This window comes from Saccopteryx bilineata, chromosome 2 (genome assembly GCF_036850765.1).
Source record: "Saccopteryx bilineata isolate mSacBil1 chromosome 2, mSacBil1_pri_phased_curated, whole genome shotgun sequence".
NCBI classification, from domain to species: Eukaryota; Metazoa; Chordata; class Mammalia; order Chiroptera; family Emballonuridae; genus Saccopteryx; species Saccopteryx bilineata.
The window spans coordinates 5672442-5692134 of record NC_089491.1 but is presented as its reverse complement, the minus strand read 5'-3'; the positions used below and the strand labels follow the sequence as shown (position 1 = coordinate 5692134).

Genomic DNA, 19693 nt, shown 5'->3' with positions numbered 1-19693 from the left:
CTCCCAATGTCACCGACGGCCCCCCTCGTCTCAGCCCTGCCAAGAACTTTAATGCAGAGGAAAAGTCTGGACTCGTTTCACAGGCCTTTTAAAAAGCGGACTTAAAAAGTTGCTGGCAATGCATTCCTTCTCGTCCGAGCGGAGGGCGAGCTGTCGCTGAAGCCTGGGTGACCCGTGCTCCCTTCCGGAGAGCCGGCGACAGAAGCCGGAGCGGCGGCGAGCTCGGCCGGAAGCTGGTTCCGAAGATGAAGAAACGAGGGGGTGGGTGACTTCCCCAGGAAAAAAGTTCTGGAGCAGCATCCCCAGACGGCCAGCGTTTCCTTCACGGGTGGGGATCGAAATGACTTCAGTTCCCCTTGGGTAGCCTCTCCTGTGCCTGTGGATGGGTAGGTTGTGCTCCTTGGTAGAAACGTTCTTCAGCCAGAAACACTTAACCATAGAGAAAACTTGTGGGTAGCGTTGCAATCACTTGACTTCAAATTGATAAACTGAGAAAATCGTCGGACCTCCTGTTTACATAGATCAGCCTAAAAACTGCCCCCCCCCCCCCCCGGGTGACATGCATGGTGTCTCTTCGTGATTGACCTCAGTGACTGGCTCGCCCAGAGGCGGTGAATGTGAAACCCTTCCTACACGTGGACCGTGTGCCCTTGTCCTTCTCAGCTCACTGACCGCTCTGAAAGATCTTGAACCCTCTTCTGGAAAGAAAGGGGAACCTATCTTTACTTTATGGGGCAGCAGCCTGGAAAAGTTCTTGGGGACCAGAGAAGGCCAAGTCTGCCCGCCCTGCACTTTATCAAAGGAGCAGGGAAGAAGGAGTCATCGAGGCATGGGGGTCCCCACTGCAATGTGTTCGTGGAACACGGTGAGTGCTTTCCAAGCCTTCTGGTCAGTTCGCTCTTAAATGTTCAGTTTAGGAATGCATAAGGATCCTGAACAACAAAGCGCTTGTGTTGTTCCTTACAGTTCGGCTTTACACTTCTGTTTCTGTAGTTATCTTGGTTTCTCTGTAGGAGACAAAGTTGCTTGGTAACTCTACAGCCTAATCCGATATATATATTGTTTTGAATTGCTTATTTCTTGCCTGGTTCTGCTCCTTGCCGACTGTTGGTTGACCTTGGACGAGCCGGCTTACTCTCCCCGTTTCCTGAGAGGGTTGGACTTCAGTGCTTTCCCATGATGCTGCTCTACCCCGAGGCGTGGGCTCTTCCCCTCAGGTGCGTGGATCCTGTACTGCTGGATCCATGCGGGGCTCTCAGCATGTCCTCAAAGTGGTTTGTGCTCGCCAAAAGCTCAAGGACCGCAGATCCCAGTTGACATGAATATCTTTGACCTGTTCAATCATAAGTGGGACTTAAAAATACTCACTTTGGAGCTCTGTGGGGAAACTCAAGCCGGGAAGCAGCAGTCCTCGTGAATTGAGAATACCAGCTTCTAGTTGTTCCATTTGATCAAAGGTGGTAGTCCTTTCCCTTGGATGGAGCTTTCCTCCTCCTCTCTCCCTGTTTCACATAACATTCAGGGCAAAAAAGGTTGTCTTGGACATTTTTATGGACATGATTGGCATTTGAGTTATGACAGTGCATGTTATGGTGTTGACTTACAGGAATTCTGTGGGAAGTTTTAAGGCTAAGGGTCAGCTAAGAAGACGTCTCTAATGGGCCGACCCCGAACCAATTAATTAGTGTTCTCTTTGTGCTGCTGTAGCCTGACATTTTCCAGACTGGGTACTATGTATTAAAATATAGGTTGAGTCCTCCCTATAAACAAATGTAAGATGTGTGCAAGTGACATGCCGATATACTTTGAATTTCAATCACAAATACCTCTCAACAGTGGATGACTACAATAAACAAAGGCCTCTGTTCAGTGAACTTGAATTTGACAGTTGAAGTTTGACTTTCTTACAGGAAAACATTCATCTATCTAAATAATCTGGGTATTTGGATTTTACTTTGCCTTAAAACATTTAGTTATATTTTAGCATTGGCTTTAGACAGACAAATTTAGTAATGTGTTATGTTTGGTCTTCCCAAATTCATCATTTATAAAGTGAATTTTTTACATTGTTAAAAAAGATTTTATGGTCCTGGCCTTTTGGTTCAGCAGAGCGTCAGCCCGGCGTGTGGAAGTCCTGGGTTCAATTTCTGGCCAGGGCACACAGGGGAAGCACCCATCTGCTTCTCCACCCTTCCGCCTCCCCTCTCTGTCTCTCTCTCTTCCTCTCCCACAGCCATGGCTCGAATGGTGCGAGCAGTTAGGCCCTGGGTGCTGAGGATGGCTCTATGGCCTTGCCTCAGGTGCTGAAATAGCTCAGTTCTGAGCAAGGGAGCAGCAGCCCCAGGTGGGCAGAGCATCACCCTCTAGTGGGCTTGCTGAGAATCTTATCTCTCTGACTCCCTGCCTCTCACTTAATAAAAGAGAAAAAAATTTATTGATTGATTTTTTAAAAAATATATATATTTTATTTATTGATTTTTAGAGAGAGGAGAGAGAGAAGGAGGGAGGAGAGGGAAGCAACTAGTTGTTGCTTCTTGTGTGTGCCTTGACCGGGCAAGCCCAGCACCTCGAACCAGCGACCTCAGTGCTCCAGGTCAATGCTCTATCCACTGCGCCACCACAGGTCGAGCCTATTTACTGATTCTTAGGAAGGGAGAGAGAGAGATCGATTTGTTGTTCCACCCATTCGTGTGGTCATTGGTTGATCTTGTTTGTGCGCTGACCGAGTTTGAACTCACAATCTCACCATATTGGGACAACGTTCCAACAAACAGCTATCCAGCCTGGGCTTAATTTTTATTAATTGAGAGACAGAGAGAGGAAGAAAGAGAAGGGAGGGAGAAGGGAAGCATTTGTTGTTCCATTCATTCTGCATATTTTGGTTGCTTCTCATATGTGCCCTCACTAGGGATTGAACCCACAACTTTGTTGTTTTGGGATGGTGCTCTAACCAACTGAGCTAACCAGCCAGGACCTACATGAGAGTTATTTTAATTCATCTTGAAGTTTTAAATTATGTTTCGCGATTTTTATTTTATTTTATTTTTTTGTGAGAGAGGAGAGAGAGAGAGCCAGACAGGAAGTAGAGAGATGAGAAGCATCAGCTCATAGTTGTGGCACTTGAGTTGTTCATTGATTGCTTTCTCATACGTGCCTTGACCAGGGGGCTCCAACGAGCTGTTGACCCCTTGCTCTCGTCAGCGACCTTGGGTTTCAAGCTAGTGACCTTTGGTCTCAGGCCAGCAACCATGAGGTCATGTCTAGGACCCCATGCGCATGCTGGTGACCCCGCGCTCATGCTGGATGAGCCTGTGCTCAAGCTGGTGACCTTGGGGTTTTGAATCTGGGACCTCAGCATCCCAAGTAAAACGCTCTATCCACTGTACCACCACCTGGTTAGGCTTCTGTTTTTCTGTTTGTTTTTTAAATAAAACTGCACATCTAGTATGTGTCTGAGTATATATGGTATATGCATGCAGTCAAATATTATTCAGCAATAAAATGAAATCTTGCCATTACGATTGCATGGATGGATGTAGAGGGTATTATGCTAAGTGAAATAAGTCAGACAGGGAAAGGCAAATGTGTGATTTCACTTATATGTGGGATCTAAAAATAAAACAAATATCCAACTCCCATATTCTGATACTGAATAGGTTCAACATAAACTACTTTCCACTTCTGTAATATCATGTGGTAATTCATGGTTTTATTGGTGATTCTGCAGCATCCTGAATTGGAAAAAGTATGTTTTGTGGATGTGTAAAGATTGAAATTTATTTAACTCATTTACTTTTAGAGAGAGAGAGAGAGAGAGAGAGAGATGTGAAGCATCAACTTGTTGCGGCACTTTAGTTGTTCATCGATTGCTTTCTCATATGTGCCTTGACTGGGGAGCTTCCACTGAGCCAGCGACCTTGCACTCAAGCCACTGACCTCTGGCCTCAGGCCAGCGACCATGGGGTCATGTGTATGATCCCGTGCTGTACGCGGCAACCCCACACTCAAGCTGCTGAGCCTGCACTCAAGCCGGATGAGCTCACAGTCAAGCCAGTAGTAACCTTGGGGTTTCAAACCTGGGTCCACCGCCTGGTCAGTCGAAATATTTTTAAAGTACTTTTATATATACGTCTGTATTAGATTTGTGGTGCTGGTAGGATAGGTGTTACTCCTGTCTCAGTAGGGCAGGCTGTGGTTCAGGGTGCTGAAATAGTGCTTTTAGGTCATGTTGCTGATTCATTGTAGAGCTGGTATTAAAATCAAGTGTTTTTGATAGTTTCTGTTTTTTTCTATCAAAAACATTACTTTTGAAAATCTTGACAATTGAAATGAGGGGTGTTCAGTTGTAGAATTTATTTAATAAAATTTCTAAAAATATTTTTGATAGTCTAAAGTCTATTGAATATTCTTACTCTTTGGTATATGGGTATTTGAAGATGGCAGTGTGTAACAACCATACCTTAGTTATGTTTCTATAATTTATAATTTAATGCTTTAATGAATAATGAATTTAATTTTATAATTCAAAAATTTAAAAATCTGTACATTTTCTTTTTTGTTATTATGTTTTTGTTTTTAATTTTTTATTAATTTTAATTTATTGTGTTAACATGGATTCAAGTGTCCCACTCAATGTAACTCTGTCACCCCTACCCCCTAAAAAACCTGTATATTGTCAAATAAGCTTTATGACCACATTTAAAAAAATTTTTTTTTTAGATTTTATTTATTCATTTTTAGAGAGAGAGAGAGAAGGGGGAAGGAGCAGGAAGCATCAACTCCCATATGTGCTTTGACCAGGCAAGCCCAGGGTTTCTAACCAGCAACCTCAGCATTCTAAGGTCGGTGCTTTATCCACTGCACCAACACAGATCAGGTTGTGGCCACTTTTAAAATTCATTTTGAAATTATATTTAACAATTTTGGTCCTTGGCTGGTGGCTCAGTGGATAGTTTGTCTGCCCAGAGTATGGATGTCTTGGATACGATTTCCGGTCAGGGCACACAGAAGTGACCATCTGTTTCTCCCCCCTTCCTTTCCCCCTTCTTTCCCTTTTCCCCTCTTGCAGCCAGTGGCTTGATTGGTTCAAGTGTGACTCTGGGATCTGAGGATAGCTTGGTTGGTCCAAGTGCATCAGCCTCAGGTGCTAAAAATAGCTTGGTACTTGAGCATCAGCCCCAGATGGGGTTGCCAAGTGGATCCGGGTTGGGCACATGCAGGAGTCTGCCTCGCTATCTGCACTCTACTCACCTTAAAAAAAAAAGATTTTTGAATATATGTATGTTTTCTGATTTAAACTATAGACTATATTACAAATGTATGATCTGGGAAGCTTACTTCTACACCAGCCGCTCTATCCTTTTTCTTTCACAACAGCTTCTGAGAAAGCAGTTTTATTAGTTTCTTTTTTATCATTCCAGTGTGTCTTTTTGTAAATACAAGCAAATATGAATTTATTATATGAAAGATAGCATATTATATATACTGTTGTATACTTTACTTCTTTTGTCTTTTACTTAATATATCCTCAGGATCTTTCCATAAGGGAATATAGATATCTTTTTCTTACATGTGGGCCAGTGGCGCAATGGATAACGCGTCTGACTACGGATTAGATATCTTTTTCTTATGGCTACATTGTACCCCACTGTCTTGGAATTATAATTGACTTTTCAAGTACTTCCTTATTTCTGGACATTTGGGTCATTTCTAGTCTTGAACTGTTAGAAACAGTGCTGCAAGAATAACCTTTTATCTATCATTTCAACTTGTGCAAGTTTAGCTGGGAGAGAGATTCCTCAAAGTTGGAGCGCTGGGCTCAAGGGTTTAATGCGTTTGTAATTTTTCTTTTTTCTTTTCTTTTTTTTTTTACAGAGACAGAGAGAGGGATAGATAGGGACAGACAGACATGAACGAAGAGAGATGAGAAGCATCAATCATCAGTTTTTTGTTGCGACACCTTAGTTGTTCATTGATTGCTTTCTCATATGTGCCTTGACCGTGGGGCTACAGCAGACTGAGAAACCCCTTGCTCAAGCCAGTGACCTTGGGTCCAAGCTGGTAAGCTTTGCTCAAACCAGATGAACCCACACTTAAGCTGGTGACCTCGGGGTATCGAACCTGGGTCCTCCGCATCCCAGTCCAACGCTCTATCCACTGCGCCACCACCTGGTCAGGCACGTTTGTAATTTTTATTAGTAGATAGAAGTTGCTTAGCAGATTAATAGTGGTAGATAGATATTAATATGGATACTATATTGGTAGGTAGTACTCCCCAATTCCCTTCTACCTTGTGCTAGGTTATTTTCCCATCGCTAGTAACGCACAAGAGTGACTGTATCCCCAAAGCCTAGCCAAGATAGTGTGCTGTCAAACTTTGGGACTTTTACTAATCTGCTAAAAGAAAATACCTTAGTATGGTTTTAATTAGTAGCTCTATTCTAAGATTGAGCTATTTGTTTTTGGGGTTTTTTTGTTGTTTTTTTGCATTTTTTCTGAAGTGAGAAGCAGGGAGGCAGACTCCTGCATGCGCCCAACCGGGATCCACCTGGTATGCCCACCAGGGGGCGATGCTCTGCCCATCTGGGGCGTTGCTTGGTTGCAACCAGAGCCATTCTAGTGCCTGAGGTAGAGGCCATGGAGCCATCCTCAGCGTCCAGGCCAACTTGCTCCAGTGGAGCCTTGGCTGTGGGAGAAGAGAGAGACAGAGAGGGAGGAGAGGGGGAAGGGTGGAGAAGCAGATAGGAGCTTCTCCTGTGTGCCCCAGCTGAGAATAGAACCTGGGACATTCACATGCCTAGTGATGCTCCACCAGTGAGCCAACCGGCCAGGGCCAAGGTTGAGCATTTTTTTTTCTCTTTTTTTTCCGAAGCTGGAAACGGGGAGAGACAGTCAGACAGACTCCCGCATGCGCCCGACCGGGATCCACCCGGCACGCCCACCAGGGGCGACGCTCTGCCTATCAGGGGGCCATGCTCTGCCCCTCTGGGGCGTCGCTCTGCCATGACCAGAGCCACTCTAGTGCCTGGGGCAGAGGCCAAGGAGCCATCCCCGGCGCCCGGGCCATCTTTGCTCCAATGGAGCCTTGGCTGCGGGAGGGGAAGAGAGAGACAGAGAGGAAGGAGGGGGGGTGGAGAAGCAAATAGGCGCTTCTCCTATGTGCCCTGGCCGGGAATCCAACCCGGGTCCCCCGCACGCCAGGCCGACGCTCTACCGCTGAGCCAACTGGCCAGGGCAGGTTGAGCATTTTTAATATGTTGAAGGGACACACATATTTGTTTTTTTGTGAACCATCTCACCAGGGTCTTTGGGTACCAAATACTGAAATGCGCAGTTGTGCAGGGTAACTGTCTCTTTACCCGCGTGGATCTCATAAGGAACGGCCCCGTCCCAGGCTCCAGAGATGTCCTGAGTAGGTCCTTTTCAGCCCTGGGTGTTCTTTACAGTCTCCTCGGGAGCTTACCAAGACTCTGTCCTGGCCCCACTCCCAGGGATTGATGTAACTGGTCTGGGGAGAGGCCTGCGCCCCAGTTGTTTGTTTTGTTGTTTAGTAAGGAGCAACTTCATTGAAAAGGAGGATCACAGGGAGGAAGAGGACTGCTGCCACCTGGTCTGACCATTCGGTCTGCAGTGTCTCCTTGGGTACTTGTTTGTTTGTTGTCTCCCTCCGGTGATTCTAACAGGCAGCCTGGATTGAGCGTCACTGGTCCATGCCAATCACAGGCAGCCTAGACTGACTCCGTCGGAGGGAAATCAAGGCCTTTTCCCCTGGTGCTGAGTCCGGGGTGGTCTTTGCTTCTGGGGGCCAGCTGGCTTCCGGCTGGAGCTGAAATGCAGGGGAGGGGCAGACGGGAGGACGGACATGTGGGGCTGCTGCAGCCATCTCTCCTTTGGACTTCAAATTAGGTGACAGAACCCATTTTCCTTATTGTTTAACCATTTTGATTTGGGTTGATTATCATTTGCACCACCAATGTTTTCATTGAAATAGGTCGACGCTTCCACTGCACCACCGCAAGTCAGGCCTCTGCTGGCTTTTAGTAAATTCTATTTTCCTCTAAAAATAAAAAGGCAGCTTACACTTTTGACCAGTCACAGGAAAGCAACAAAAGATGATAGAAATGTGAAATCTGCACCAAATAAAAGGAAAATCCTCCCAGTTTCTGTAGGATGATGTGGCAGCATGTGCGCATGTGCAGATGATGACGTAACACCGTGTATACAGGGGAGCAGCCCACAGCCATACCAGTCGAGATGTGGACGGTACAGAGGAAAGTTCAGTGTGTTCTGTGGCTCGCTAAATTTGAATCTGTGACCAACGTGCATATCGGCGCGTTTATAACGAAGCGCCACCACATAGGAATAACAATACTTGGTGGGATAAGCAGTTGAAGGAAACTGGCAGTTTGGTGGAGAAACCCCGTTCTGGTAGGCCATCAGTCAGTGACAAGTCTGATAGCTACCTACGGAGCCCTAAAAAAATCTGTGTGTGAGCCCACATCAAACTGCACTGAATAGGTATGAAACTGGGAGAGTTTTCCTTTTATTTGGTGCAGATTTCACATTTCTATGGTCTTTTGTTGCTTTCCTGTGACCGGTCAAAAGTGCACCATGACTTTATGGACACACTGTATTACAATTCCTTATATTTGTTTTGCTCTTTAGTTTTGTATCATTTTCACACTTTCTTTTTTTGTTAAATAGGCGAAAACCTGTTTTCTGAAGATAACCTTAGGTCTTCCTACTACAGTTTACTAATTATATCCCTAAGGTATATTGTTGAACTTTGTGATAGCATCAGCTGGAGAGAATAGGTTATTTATACTGACTTGAAACACAGTCCTGGTGTGGTAGTGGGGCCTGGCCATTGCCTCACTGGCCTCTTCTAGGGGGATAACTGCATTAGCCAGTGCCAGCCCTCCTGCTTCTCCTAGGGCAGGGGTCAGAAACCTATGGCTTGCGAGACAGATGTGGCTCTTTTGATGGCTGCATCTGGCTCGCAGACAAATCTTTAATAAAAAAAATAATGTTAAAAATATAAAACATTCTGCCTGACCAGGTGGTGGTGCAGTGGATAGAGCGTCAGACTGGGATGCAGAGGACCCAGATTCGAGACCCCGAGGTCACCAGCTTGAGCGCGGGCTCATCTGGTTTGAGCAAAATCCCACCAGCTTGAACCCAAGGTTGCTGGCTCCAGCAAGGGGTTTCTCGGTCTGCTGAAGGCCCACGGTCAAGGCACATATGAGAGAGCAATCAATGAACAACTAAGGTGTTGTAACGCGCAATGAAAAACTAATGATTGATGCTTCTCATCTCTCTCTGTTCCTGTCTGTCTGTCCCTGTCTATCCCTCTCTCTGTCTCTGTAAAAAAAAATTAAAAAATTAAAAAAATATATATAGGCCCTGGCCAGTTGGCTCAGTGGTAGAGTGTTGGCCTGGCGTGCAGAAGTCCCGGGTTTGATTCCCGGCCAGGGCACACAGGAGAAGCGCCCATCTGCTTCTCCACCCCTCCCCCTCTCCTTCCTCTCTGTCTCTCTCTTCCCCTCCCGCAGCCGAGGCTCCACTGGAGCAAAGATGGCCCGGGCGCTGGGGATGGCTCCTTGGCCTCTGCCCTAGGCGCTAGAGTGGCTCTGGTCGCAACAGAGCGATGCCCTGGAGGGGCAGAGCATCGTCCCCTGGTGGGCAGAGTGTCGCCCCCTGGTGGGCGTGCCGGGTGGATCCTGGTCGGGCGCATGCGGGAATCTGTCTGACTGTCTCTCCCTGTTTCTGGCTTCAGAAAAAATACAGAAAAAAAAAAAAAATAAAACATTCTCATGTATTACAATCCATTCATTTCCTGCCGCTCATGTTCATGGTTGCGGGTGGCTGGAGCCAATCACAGCTGTCCTCCGGACAACACCAAATTTTTATTGGATAATGTGTAACGTACAAGGGTGGTTGTATGGCTCTCACAGAATTACAAATATGTGGTGTTGGCCCTGGCCGGTTGGCTCAGTGGTAGAGCGTCGGCCTGGTGTGTAGAAGTCCCGGGTTTGATTCCCGGCCAGGGCACACAGGAGAAGCGCCCATCTGCTTCTCCACCCCTCTCCCTCTCCTTCCTCTCTGTCTCTCTCTTCCCCTCCCGCAGCCGAGGCTCCATTGGAGCAAAGATGGCCTGGGCGCTGGGGATGGCTCCTTGGTCTCTGCCCCAGGCGCTAGAGTGGCTCTGGTAGTGGCAGAGCAATGCCCAGAGGGGCAGAGCATCGCCCCCTGGTGGGCAGAGCGCTGCCCCCTGGTGGGCGTGCCGGGTGGATCCCGGTTGGGTGCATGCAGGAGTCTGTCTGTCTCTCCCGGTTTCTAGCTTCAGAAAAATACAAAAAATAAATTAAAAAATGTGGCGTTCATGGCTCTCTCAACCAAAAAGGTTCCCTGTTCTAGGGTTTGGCTCGTTCCAGCAGTTGGCACCTCAAGCTCACGTACTAAGCCCCATGCCCTGTTTAAAGAAGACAGGACTGGGTTTTAGGGAGTTTTTATTGTTGTAGGCTACACTGTAAGGAAGCCAGGCAGAGTTGTAAATGCTGCTGAATGTCAGTAGGGGGGTCTTCCTGCCCAGGGGGAAGAATGCTCGAAAACTTGCTCAGTTCGTCTTCCTGGAAGCCTGCTTGTGGTCACTGTTTGCCTAACTGTTCAAATAGCTTTGACCTCAGAACAGTGTCCATTCTTGAGGTATGATGGTCAAGTAGGAGGAAAACCAAAAACTTAAATCTCAATGCGAAGAGCCTCCTAGCCAAACATAAAGTCAGAACATTGCCTAAGGGAAGAGAAATGTCCTGATAGTGTTTGTCTTTCAATTGCCTTTCCTTATCTAGGCTAGTGATAATAACAGGTAACATTTGGTTAGTGCTTTCTGTATTCAGGCACTAGTCCAGTCACTTTTAATATGTTAAGATATACATATATATATATATATATTTTTGTGTGTGTGTGTGTGTGTGTGTGTGGCAGAGACAGAGAGAGTCAGAGATAGGGACAGACAGGAGGGAGAGAGATGAGAAACATCAGTTCTTCGTTGCAGCTCCTTAGTTGTTCATTGATTGATTTCTCATACATGCCTTGACGGGGGGAGGGGGGAGGGGGCTACAGCAGACCGACTGACCCCTTGCTTGAGCCAGCGACCTTGGGCTCCAGCTGGTGAGCCTTGCTCAAACCCGATGAGCCCTCGCTCAAGCTGGCGACCTTGGGGTCTCGAACCTGGGTCCTCCACATCCCAGTCCGACTCTCTATCCACTGCGCCACCACCTGGTCAGGCAATGTTATTTAATACCACAACAATTTCAGGTATTTTTAAAAAGGAAAAAAATGAAAATTAAGAATTGATCATTATTAACATATCCAGATAATTTTTGTTTGAGAAGCACAATTGAGGTTGTTGCTGGGATGAGATGATTTGTGTAGATGAAGGTGAACACATAAAAATGTTAAAACAAGATATTATGAGTAATAATAATAGTGATTACTCCCCTTCCCATTAAAAACAAAATCTATTACTTAGTGGATACAATGTAAAGAAAACTTTTTTCTTAGAGAAATGTATTTTTTATGTGTGATATATGAGCTTTCAAAAGTCTAGCAGTGAAAATAGAGCTCTTTAAATACAGAAAAGTATTGTGATTTGTTAGCAATAAGCCTACTGTACAGCTTTATGTTACTCTGGCTGGGCCATAATATGCTGACATTTAATTAGTATCTTCCTTGGCATCATCTAATTCAGTGGTTCTCAAAGGGTGCACCCTAGAAGATTTCCAGGTGTGCCCTATGGTATTCCAGAGAAGTATGTGCCTGTTGGGGAACAAAAAACCAACAGGGCTTTTGGAGTTTAGATTTTTGGGGGACAGAGGTGTGGGGAATTGGCTGTAAGCTGACAGTCTGCCCAACCCCCCACCTCACTTGCCTGATTAGGTTGCAAAAGGCTGTTAAGCTGTGGTGCTGGATTGTTTACACTACCCCCATGTTCCCCAGAAAGACTGGAGGCAAGTTTCTTCTATCCTTTGTTTGGTGTAAAGTTAAGATGGTATGTATGGTGATGGTTTTCTGCACTCAACACAAGAGTAAAAAGGGAGGAATTCTTCAATATACTGATAAGGAAATGAGAGTTTGGCTTTCAAATATATTCCCAAACATTGAAGAAATCACTAGGACACAGCAGGCTCATGTTTCTCATAAACACAAGAATGAAAAAAACTTAAAACATTTGTTCTGGGACCTGCAGAATTTACTCAATCTCACTAAGAATGTATCTATATATATAAAAAGATAACTTTTTTGCGGTTTTTTTTATTTTTTAACCCCTCTTTTTTACTAATTCTAAAAAGCATAACTCAGCCTGACCTGTGGTGGCGCAGTGGGATAAAGCATGGACCTGGAACACTGAGGTTGCCAGTTCGAAACCCTGGGCTTGCCTGGTCAAGGCACATATGGGAGTTGATGCTTCCTGCTCCTCCCCCTTCTCTCTCTCTCTCTCTCTCTCTCTCTTTCTCTCACTCCTCTCTCTCTAAAAATCAATAAATAAAATTTAAAAAAGGCTAAAAAAGGCTAAAAAGCATAACTCAAAAAATGTAACATAAAAATGTTTTAATGTCAGAATAAATTTAATTTTGTCATATTTACTTTATTTAATTACCATAAAAGCATGCTTGAACTTTATTTCTTTTTTCTTTAATATTTGACTTAATCATTATAACATATTTCTCAGAAATTTGTATATAGTGCACCCACAATTATTTGTAGAATTTAAATGCACTCCGACTTCAAAAAGTTTGAGAACTACTGGTCTAATTCATGATCATGCCCTTATCAGCTAAACTAAATGCATAATGTTTCCAGATTTTGTGTGTGTGTATGTGTGTGACAGACAGAGAGAAGGACAGATAGGGAGAGACAGACAGGAAAGGAGGAGAGAGAGATGAGAAGCATCAATTCTCTGTTGCATCACCTTAGTTGTTCATTGATTGCTTTCTCACATGTGCCCTGATGGGGGAGGGGGGGCAGTTCAGCAGAATGAGCGACCCCCGCCCTCAAGCCAGAGGCCTTGGGCTCAAGCCGGTGACAATGGGGTCATATCTATGATCCCACGCTCAAGCTGGCTACCTCGGGGTTTCGAACCTGGGTCTTCCACATTCCAGTCTGACACTCTATCCACTGCAACACTATCTGGTCAGGCCAGATTATTTATTTATTTATTTTTAGGTTTAATTAAAATACAGGTATAATGGAGAAAGACTTCAGGAAATATAAGGAGTGTTACTTTGAAAATAGCTACATTTTTTTTTAATGAAAAACATTATACATTTCTGTAAATTATTTAATCAAGGAAGATTTCCATTGGAGCAAAGTTGGCCTGGGCACTGAGGATGGCTCTGTGGCCTCTGCCTCAGACGCTAGAATGGCTCTGGTTGCAACAGAGCGAGGCCCCAGATGGGCAGAGCATCTCCCCCTGGTGGGCATGCCGGGTGGATCCTGGTTGGGCGCAAGCGGGAGTCTTTCTGACTGCCTCCCTGTTTCCAACTTCAGAAAAATACAAAAAAAAAAAAAAAAAAGGAAGATTTGATTTAGAAAGTAATTTGAAGTTCAATCAACATGATCAGTTGGCTATTTTAATTCTTGTTTAATTAAAAGTATTTTTATTGCCTGACCTGTGGTGGCGCAGTGGATAAAGCGTCGACCTGGAACACTGAGGTCGCTGGTTCGAAACCCTGCACTTGCCTGGTCAAGGCACATATGGGAGTTGATGCTTCCTGCTCCTCCCTCCCCCTCTCTCTTCCCTCTCTAAAATGAATAAATAAAAATAAAAATAAAAAAAGGAAAAAAATGCCTATAACTTAAAAAAAAAAAAAAAGGGAGTCGTGTTTAAAAAATAGTATTTTTATTTATTGATTTGAGAGAGAGGAAAGGAAAGAGAGAGAGAGAGGGGCAAGAACATTGATCTGTTTTGAGTACAATGGCCTTGTAGTATAACTTGATATCAGGAAGTGTGATATCTCCCACTTTATTCTTCCTTTTCAAGATTGCTGAGGCTATTTGTGTTCTTTTTTGGTTTCATATAAATTTTTGGAATATGTGTTCTATATCTTTGAAGTATGTCACCGGTATTTTAATTGGTATTGCATTGAATTTATAAATTGCTTTGGGTAATAAAGACATTTTAATGATGTTTATTCTTCCTAACCATGAGCACGGTATATGCTTCCTCTTGTTTGTATCTTCCCTGACTTCTTTTATCAATGTTTTATAATTTTCTGAGTATAAGTCTTTAATCTCCTTAGTTAAATTTACTCCTAGGTACTTTATTTTTTTGGTTGCAATAGTGAAGGGGATTGCTTCCTTAATTTCTCTTTCTGACTGTTCATTGTTAGTGTATAAAAATGCCTCTGAATTCTGAGTATTAATTTTATATCCTGCTACCTTACTGAATTCATTTATCAGGTCCAGTAGTTTTTTTGTTTGTTTGTTTCTTTGTTTTTTATTTTTCCGAAGCTGGAAATGGGGAGGCAGTCAGACAGACTCCCGCATGCGCCCAACCGGGGTCCACCCGGCATGCCCACCATGGGGCGATGTTCTGCCCCTCTGGGGCGTCGCTCTGTTGCATCCAGAGCCATTCTAGTGCCTGAGAGGCAGAGGCCACAGAGCCATCCCCAGCGCCCGGGCCATCTTTGCTCCAATGGAGCCTTGGCTGCTGGAGGGGAAGAGAGAGACAGAAAGGAAGGAGGGGGAGGGTGGAGAAGCAGATGGGCGCTTCTCCTGTGTGCCCTGGCTGGGAATCGAACCCGGGACTCCTGCATGCCAGGCCGACGCTGTACCGCTGAGCCAACCGGCCAGGGCGGTCCAGTAGTTTTTTGACTGAGACTTTAGGGTTTTATATGTACAATATCATATCATCTGCAAATAATGATAGTTTTACATCTTTTCCAATTTGAATGCCTTTTATTTCTTCTTCTTGTCTGATTGCTGTGGCTAGGACTTCCAGAACTATGTTGAATAAGAGTGGTGAAAGGGGGCACCCCTGCCTTGTTCCTGTTCTTAAGGGAATTGCTTTTAATTTTTGCCCATTGAGTATGATGTTGACTGTGGGTTTGTCATAGATGGCCTTTATCATGTTGAGGTATGTTCCCTGTATTCCCACTTTGCTGAGAGTTTTGATTATGAATGGGTGCTGGATTTTATCAAATGCTTTTTCTGCATCTATTGAAATTATCATGTGGTTTTTCTCCTTCCTTTGGTTTATGTGATGAATCACATTGATTGATTTGTGAATACTGTACCAGCCTTGCCTCCCAAGAGTAAATCTTACTTGATCATATGTATGATTTTTTTCATATATTGCTGGAGCCAGTTTGCTAATATTTTGTTGAGGATTTTAGCATCTAAATTCATCAGGGATATTGGCCTATAATTTTCTTTCTTTGTGTTGTCTTTGCCTGGTTTTGGAATCAGAATTATGCTCGCCTCATAAAAGGAGCTTGGAAGTCTTCCTTCCTCTTGAATTTTTTGAAATAGCTTGAGAAGGATAGGAGTTAGTTCTTTGAATATTTGGTAGAATTCACTTGTGAAGCCATCAGGCCCAGGACTTTTCTTTGTTAACTGTTTCAATCTCATTTGTTGTAATCGGTTTGTTTAGGTTTTCTGATTCTTCCAGATTGATTTTTGGAAGATTAAATGTTTCAAGGAATTTGTCCATTTCACCTAGGTTGTTTAATTTTTTGGTATACAGTTCTTCATAGTATTTTCTTACAATATTTTGTATTTTTGTGTCAGTTGTTATTTCTCCACTTTCATTTCTAATTTTATTTATATGAGTCCTCTCTCTTTTTTTTCTTGGTGAGTCTTTTTAAAGTAAAGGTTCATCGATCTTGTTTACCCTTTCAAAGAACCAGCTTTTGGTTTCATTGTTCCTCTGTATTGTTTCTTTAGCCTCTAAGTCATTTATTTTCTCTCTGATCTTTATTATTTCCTTCCTTCTACTACCTCTGGGCTTTACTTGCTGTTCTTTTTCTAGTTCTTTTAGATGCAGGGTCAAGTTGTTTATTTGCGCGGTTTTAGCTTCTTAAGGTATGCTTGTAATGCTATGAACTTCCCTCTCAGGACTGCTTTTGCTGTGTCCCATAAATTTTGAGTTGATGTATGTTCATTATCATTCGTTTCTAGGAACTTTTTTTATTTCTTCTTTGATCTCATTGTTTACCCATTTGTTATTTAATAACATGCTAGTTTCTAAGTGTTGGAGTATTTTTCAGTTTTTCTGTTGTGGTTGATTTCTAGTTTCATGCCATTGTGATCAGAGAAGATGCTTGATATGATTTCAATCTTCTTAAATTTGTTGAGACCGCTTTTGTGCCCTAACATGTGGTCTATCCTAGAGAATGTACCATGAGCGCTTGAAAAGAATGTATATCTGCTGTTTTAGGGTGAAAGGTTCTGAAGATATCTATTAAATCCAGTTGATCTAGTGTGTCCTTTAAGTCTGTTGTTTCTTTGTTAATTTTCTTTCTTGAGGATCTGTCTAGTGATGTTAGTGGGGTATTTAAATCCCCTACTATTGTAGTATTGCTGTTGATCTCGCCCTTTATATCCATCAAAGTCTGCTTTATATATTTAGGTGCTCCTATATTAGGTGCATAGATATTTATAATGGTTATATATTTCTGTTGGATTGCTCCCTTTATCATTATGTAGTGACCTTCTTTATCTCTTACTGTAGCCTTTGTTTTAAAGTCCATTTTGTCTGAGCCTGACCTGTGGTGGCGCAGTGGATAAAGTGTCGACCTGGGAACGCTGAGGTCGCCGATTCAAAACCCTGGGCTTGCCTGGCCAAGGCACATATGAGAGTTGATGCTTTCTGCTCCTCTCCCTTCTCTCTCTCTCTCTCTCTCTCTGTCTCTCTAAAAAAAAAAAACAAAAAACTGAATAAAGTTAAAAATAAAATATTAAAGTCCATTTTGTCTGATATAAGTATTGCTACCCCAGCTTTTTATTTCATTTGCGTGAAATTTTTTTTTTTATCCTTTTACCTTCAGTCTATGTGCATCTTTTGTTTTAAGGTGTGTCTCTTGTAGACAGCATATGTATGGGTCTTGTTTTCTTTTTTCTTCTTTTCTTTCTTTTTTTTTTACAGGGACAGAGAGAGAGTCAGAGAGAGGGATAGACAGGGATAGACAGACAGGAATGTAGAGAGATGAGAAGCATCAATCATCAGTTTTTTTTTGCGACACTTTAGTTGTTCATTGATTGCTTTCTCATATGTGCCTTGACCACGGGCAGCAAGACCGTGTAACCCCTTGCTTGAGCCAGCGACCTTGGGTTGGGCCCAAGCTGGTGAGCTTGCTGCTCAAGCCAGATGAGTCTGCACTCAAGCTGGCGACCTCAGGGGTCTCGAACCTGGGTCCTCTGCATCCCAGTCTGATGCTCTATCCACTGTGCCATCGCCTGGTCAGGCAGGTCTTGTTTTCTTATCCATGCAGCTACCCTATGTCTTTTGATTGGATCTTTAATCCATTTACATTTAAGGTTATTATTGATATGTAGTTGTTTATTGCCATTTTATTCTTTAAAGCTGTATTCCTCTTTTGCTATATTCTTTTCCCCCTTTGATCTGTTTACAACAGGCCCCTTAGCATTTCTTGCAGCATTGGTTTGGTTGTAGTGAATTCCTTGAGTTTTGTTTTTTTTTTGTCTGGGAAGCTTTTTATTTCTCCTTCAATTTTAAATGATAGCCTTGCTGGATAAAGTAGTCTTGGTTGTTGGCTCTTGTTCTGCATTACTTTGAATATTTCTTGCCATTTCCTCTGGCCTCAAGTGTTTCTGTTGAGAAGTCAGATGTCATCCTTATGGGGGCTCCTTTGTAGGTGATAGCCTTTTTTTTCTCTAGCAGCTTTTAGTATTTTCTCTTTAACACTTAGCTTTGGTATTTTAATTATGATGTGTCTTGGCGTAGATTTCTTTGGGTTTCTCTTTAATGGAGTTCTGTGTGCTTCTTGAACTTGTGAGACATTTTCCTGCCTTAATTTAGGGAAGTTTTCAGCTATATGTTTGAACAAAGTCTCTATCCCTTGTTCTTTCTCTTCTTCAGGAACCCCTATGATGCAGATGTTATTTCTCTTCATGTTGTCATATAGCTCTTTTAAAGTTTCCTCAGACTTTTTGAGTCTCTTTTCTTTTCTTTTGCTCTGCTTCCGTGCCTTCATTTATCTTGTCCTCTAACTCAGTGGTTCTCAACCCCTGGGCCACAGACCAGTACCGGTCTGTGGGCCATTTGGTACCGATCAGCAGAGAAAGAATAAATAACTTACATTATTTCTGTTTTATTTATATTTAAGTCTGAACGATGTTTTATTTTTTAAAAAATGACCAGATTCCCTGTTACATCTGTCTAAGACTCACTCTTGATGCTTGTCTCGGTCACATGATACATTTATCCCGTCCCATCCTAAAGGCCGGTCTGTGAAAATATTTTCTGACATTAAACTGGTCCATGGCTCAAAAAAGGTTGGGGAGCACTGCTCTAACTTGCTGATTCAATCCTCAGCTTCATCCATCCTGATTTTAATTCTTTTCATTGTGTTCTTCATTTCTGATTTTGTATTTGTCATTTCTGACTGATTCTTTTTTTATTATTTCAATGTCCTTTTTTATATTTGCTATCTATTTAGGGGTTCATAATGACCATCTATTGTTGTTCTAAGATCTTTGAGCATCCTAACAATCATTATTTTAAACTCTGCATCTGGCCTGACCAGGTGGTGGCGCAGTGGATAGAGCATCGGACTGGGATACGGAAGGACCCAGGTTCGAGACCCCGAGGTCGCCAGCTTGAGCGCGGGCTCATCTGGCTTGAGCAAAGAGCTCACCAGCTTGGACCCAAGGTCGCTGGCTCCAGCAGGGGGTTACTGAGTCTGCGGAAGGCCCACGGTCAAGGCACATATGAGAAAGCAATCAATGAACAACTAAGAAGTCGCAACGCACAACGAGAAACTGATGATTGATGCTTCTCATCTCTCTCCGTTCCTGTCTGTCCCTGTCTATCTCTGCCTCTGTAAAAAAAAACCAACAAAAAAAAATAAACAAAAAAAACATCAGTTTAAACTCTGCATCTGGTAATTTGGCTATATCTGACTCATTCAGGTCCTTTTCTGGGGATTTCTCTTGATTCATTTGTGTTGCATTTCTCTGCCTTCTCATTTTGTCTGTGTATAAGAAGGTTTTGGCTACTGGAGTCCAATGGGTGTGGCCTCTCTGTTCCCTAGGTGTGGTCTTTTTGCAGATCCTCCACCCCCTCTGCCGTTGCTGCCTAGGGTGTTGGGGTATTGGCTTGCCGGTGCCAGCCCACTGGGGCTGTCGCTGTGGTTTCTGCCTCTCCTCCACAGGACAGGCTGTGATCACGTGCTCGGGTGTACAAGCCTCGGCCTTTGCCCAACTCCCATGGGTGGGATTATGCGCCATGCCCACGGCAAGCCTTGGCCCTGAGGGCAGGGGTGAGCACCTTTGCTCAGCTGTGGGTCTCCGCTTGATTTAGGGTTTATGCCCTGCGCCCACGGGAGGAGCCCACTCCCCACTGCAAGCCTTGGCTCCGTGGGTGGGTTGGGGCTGCAGTGCCAATGCTCATTCATGGGACTCCGCCTGATTCTTGGCTTTCACTCCAACCCCGTGGGAGGAGCCGACTCAA

General features: G+C 43.8%; 2 protein-coding genes across 2 annotated transcripts in view; both read left to right on the top strand.

Moving 5' to 3' along the window:
• Positions 1–19693, top strand: part of ABL1 (ABL proto-oncogene 1, non-receptor tyrosine kinase) — a 140322-nt gene continuing 120629 nt past the window's right edge. The window contains exon 1 of the mRNA XM_066255939.1: positions 1–865. Within this exon, the coding sequence (XP_066112036.1) occupies positions 730–865 (136 nt within the window). The 5' untranslated portion in view covers positions 1–729. The remainder of the gene's footprint in view (positions 866–19693) is intronic.
• LOC136323922 (uncharacterized) lies at positions 7–269 on the top strand. The gene has a single exon (XM_066255941.1). The coding sequence runs from the start codon at positions 7–9 to the stop codon at positions 103–105; it is 99 nt and encodes a 32-aa protein (XP_066112038.1). The 3' UTR covers positions 106–269.

What these genes read in the sequence shown, in the direction of transcription:
- LOC136323922 (XM_066255941.1), top strand. Translation starts at nt 7, where the DNA reads ATGTCACCGACGGCCCCCCTCGTCTCAGCCCTGCCAAGAACTTTAATG.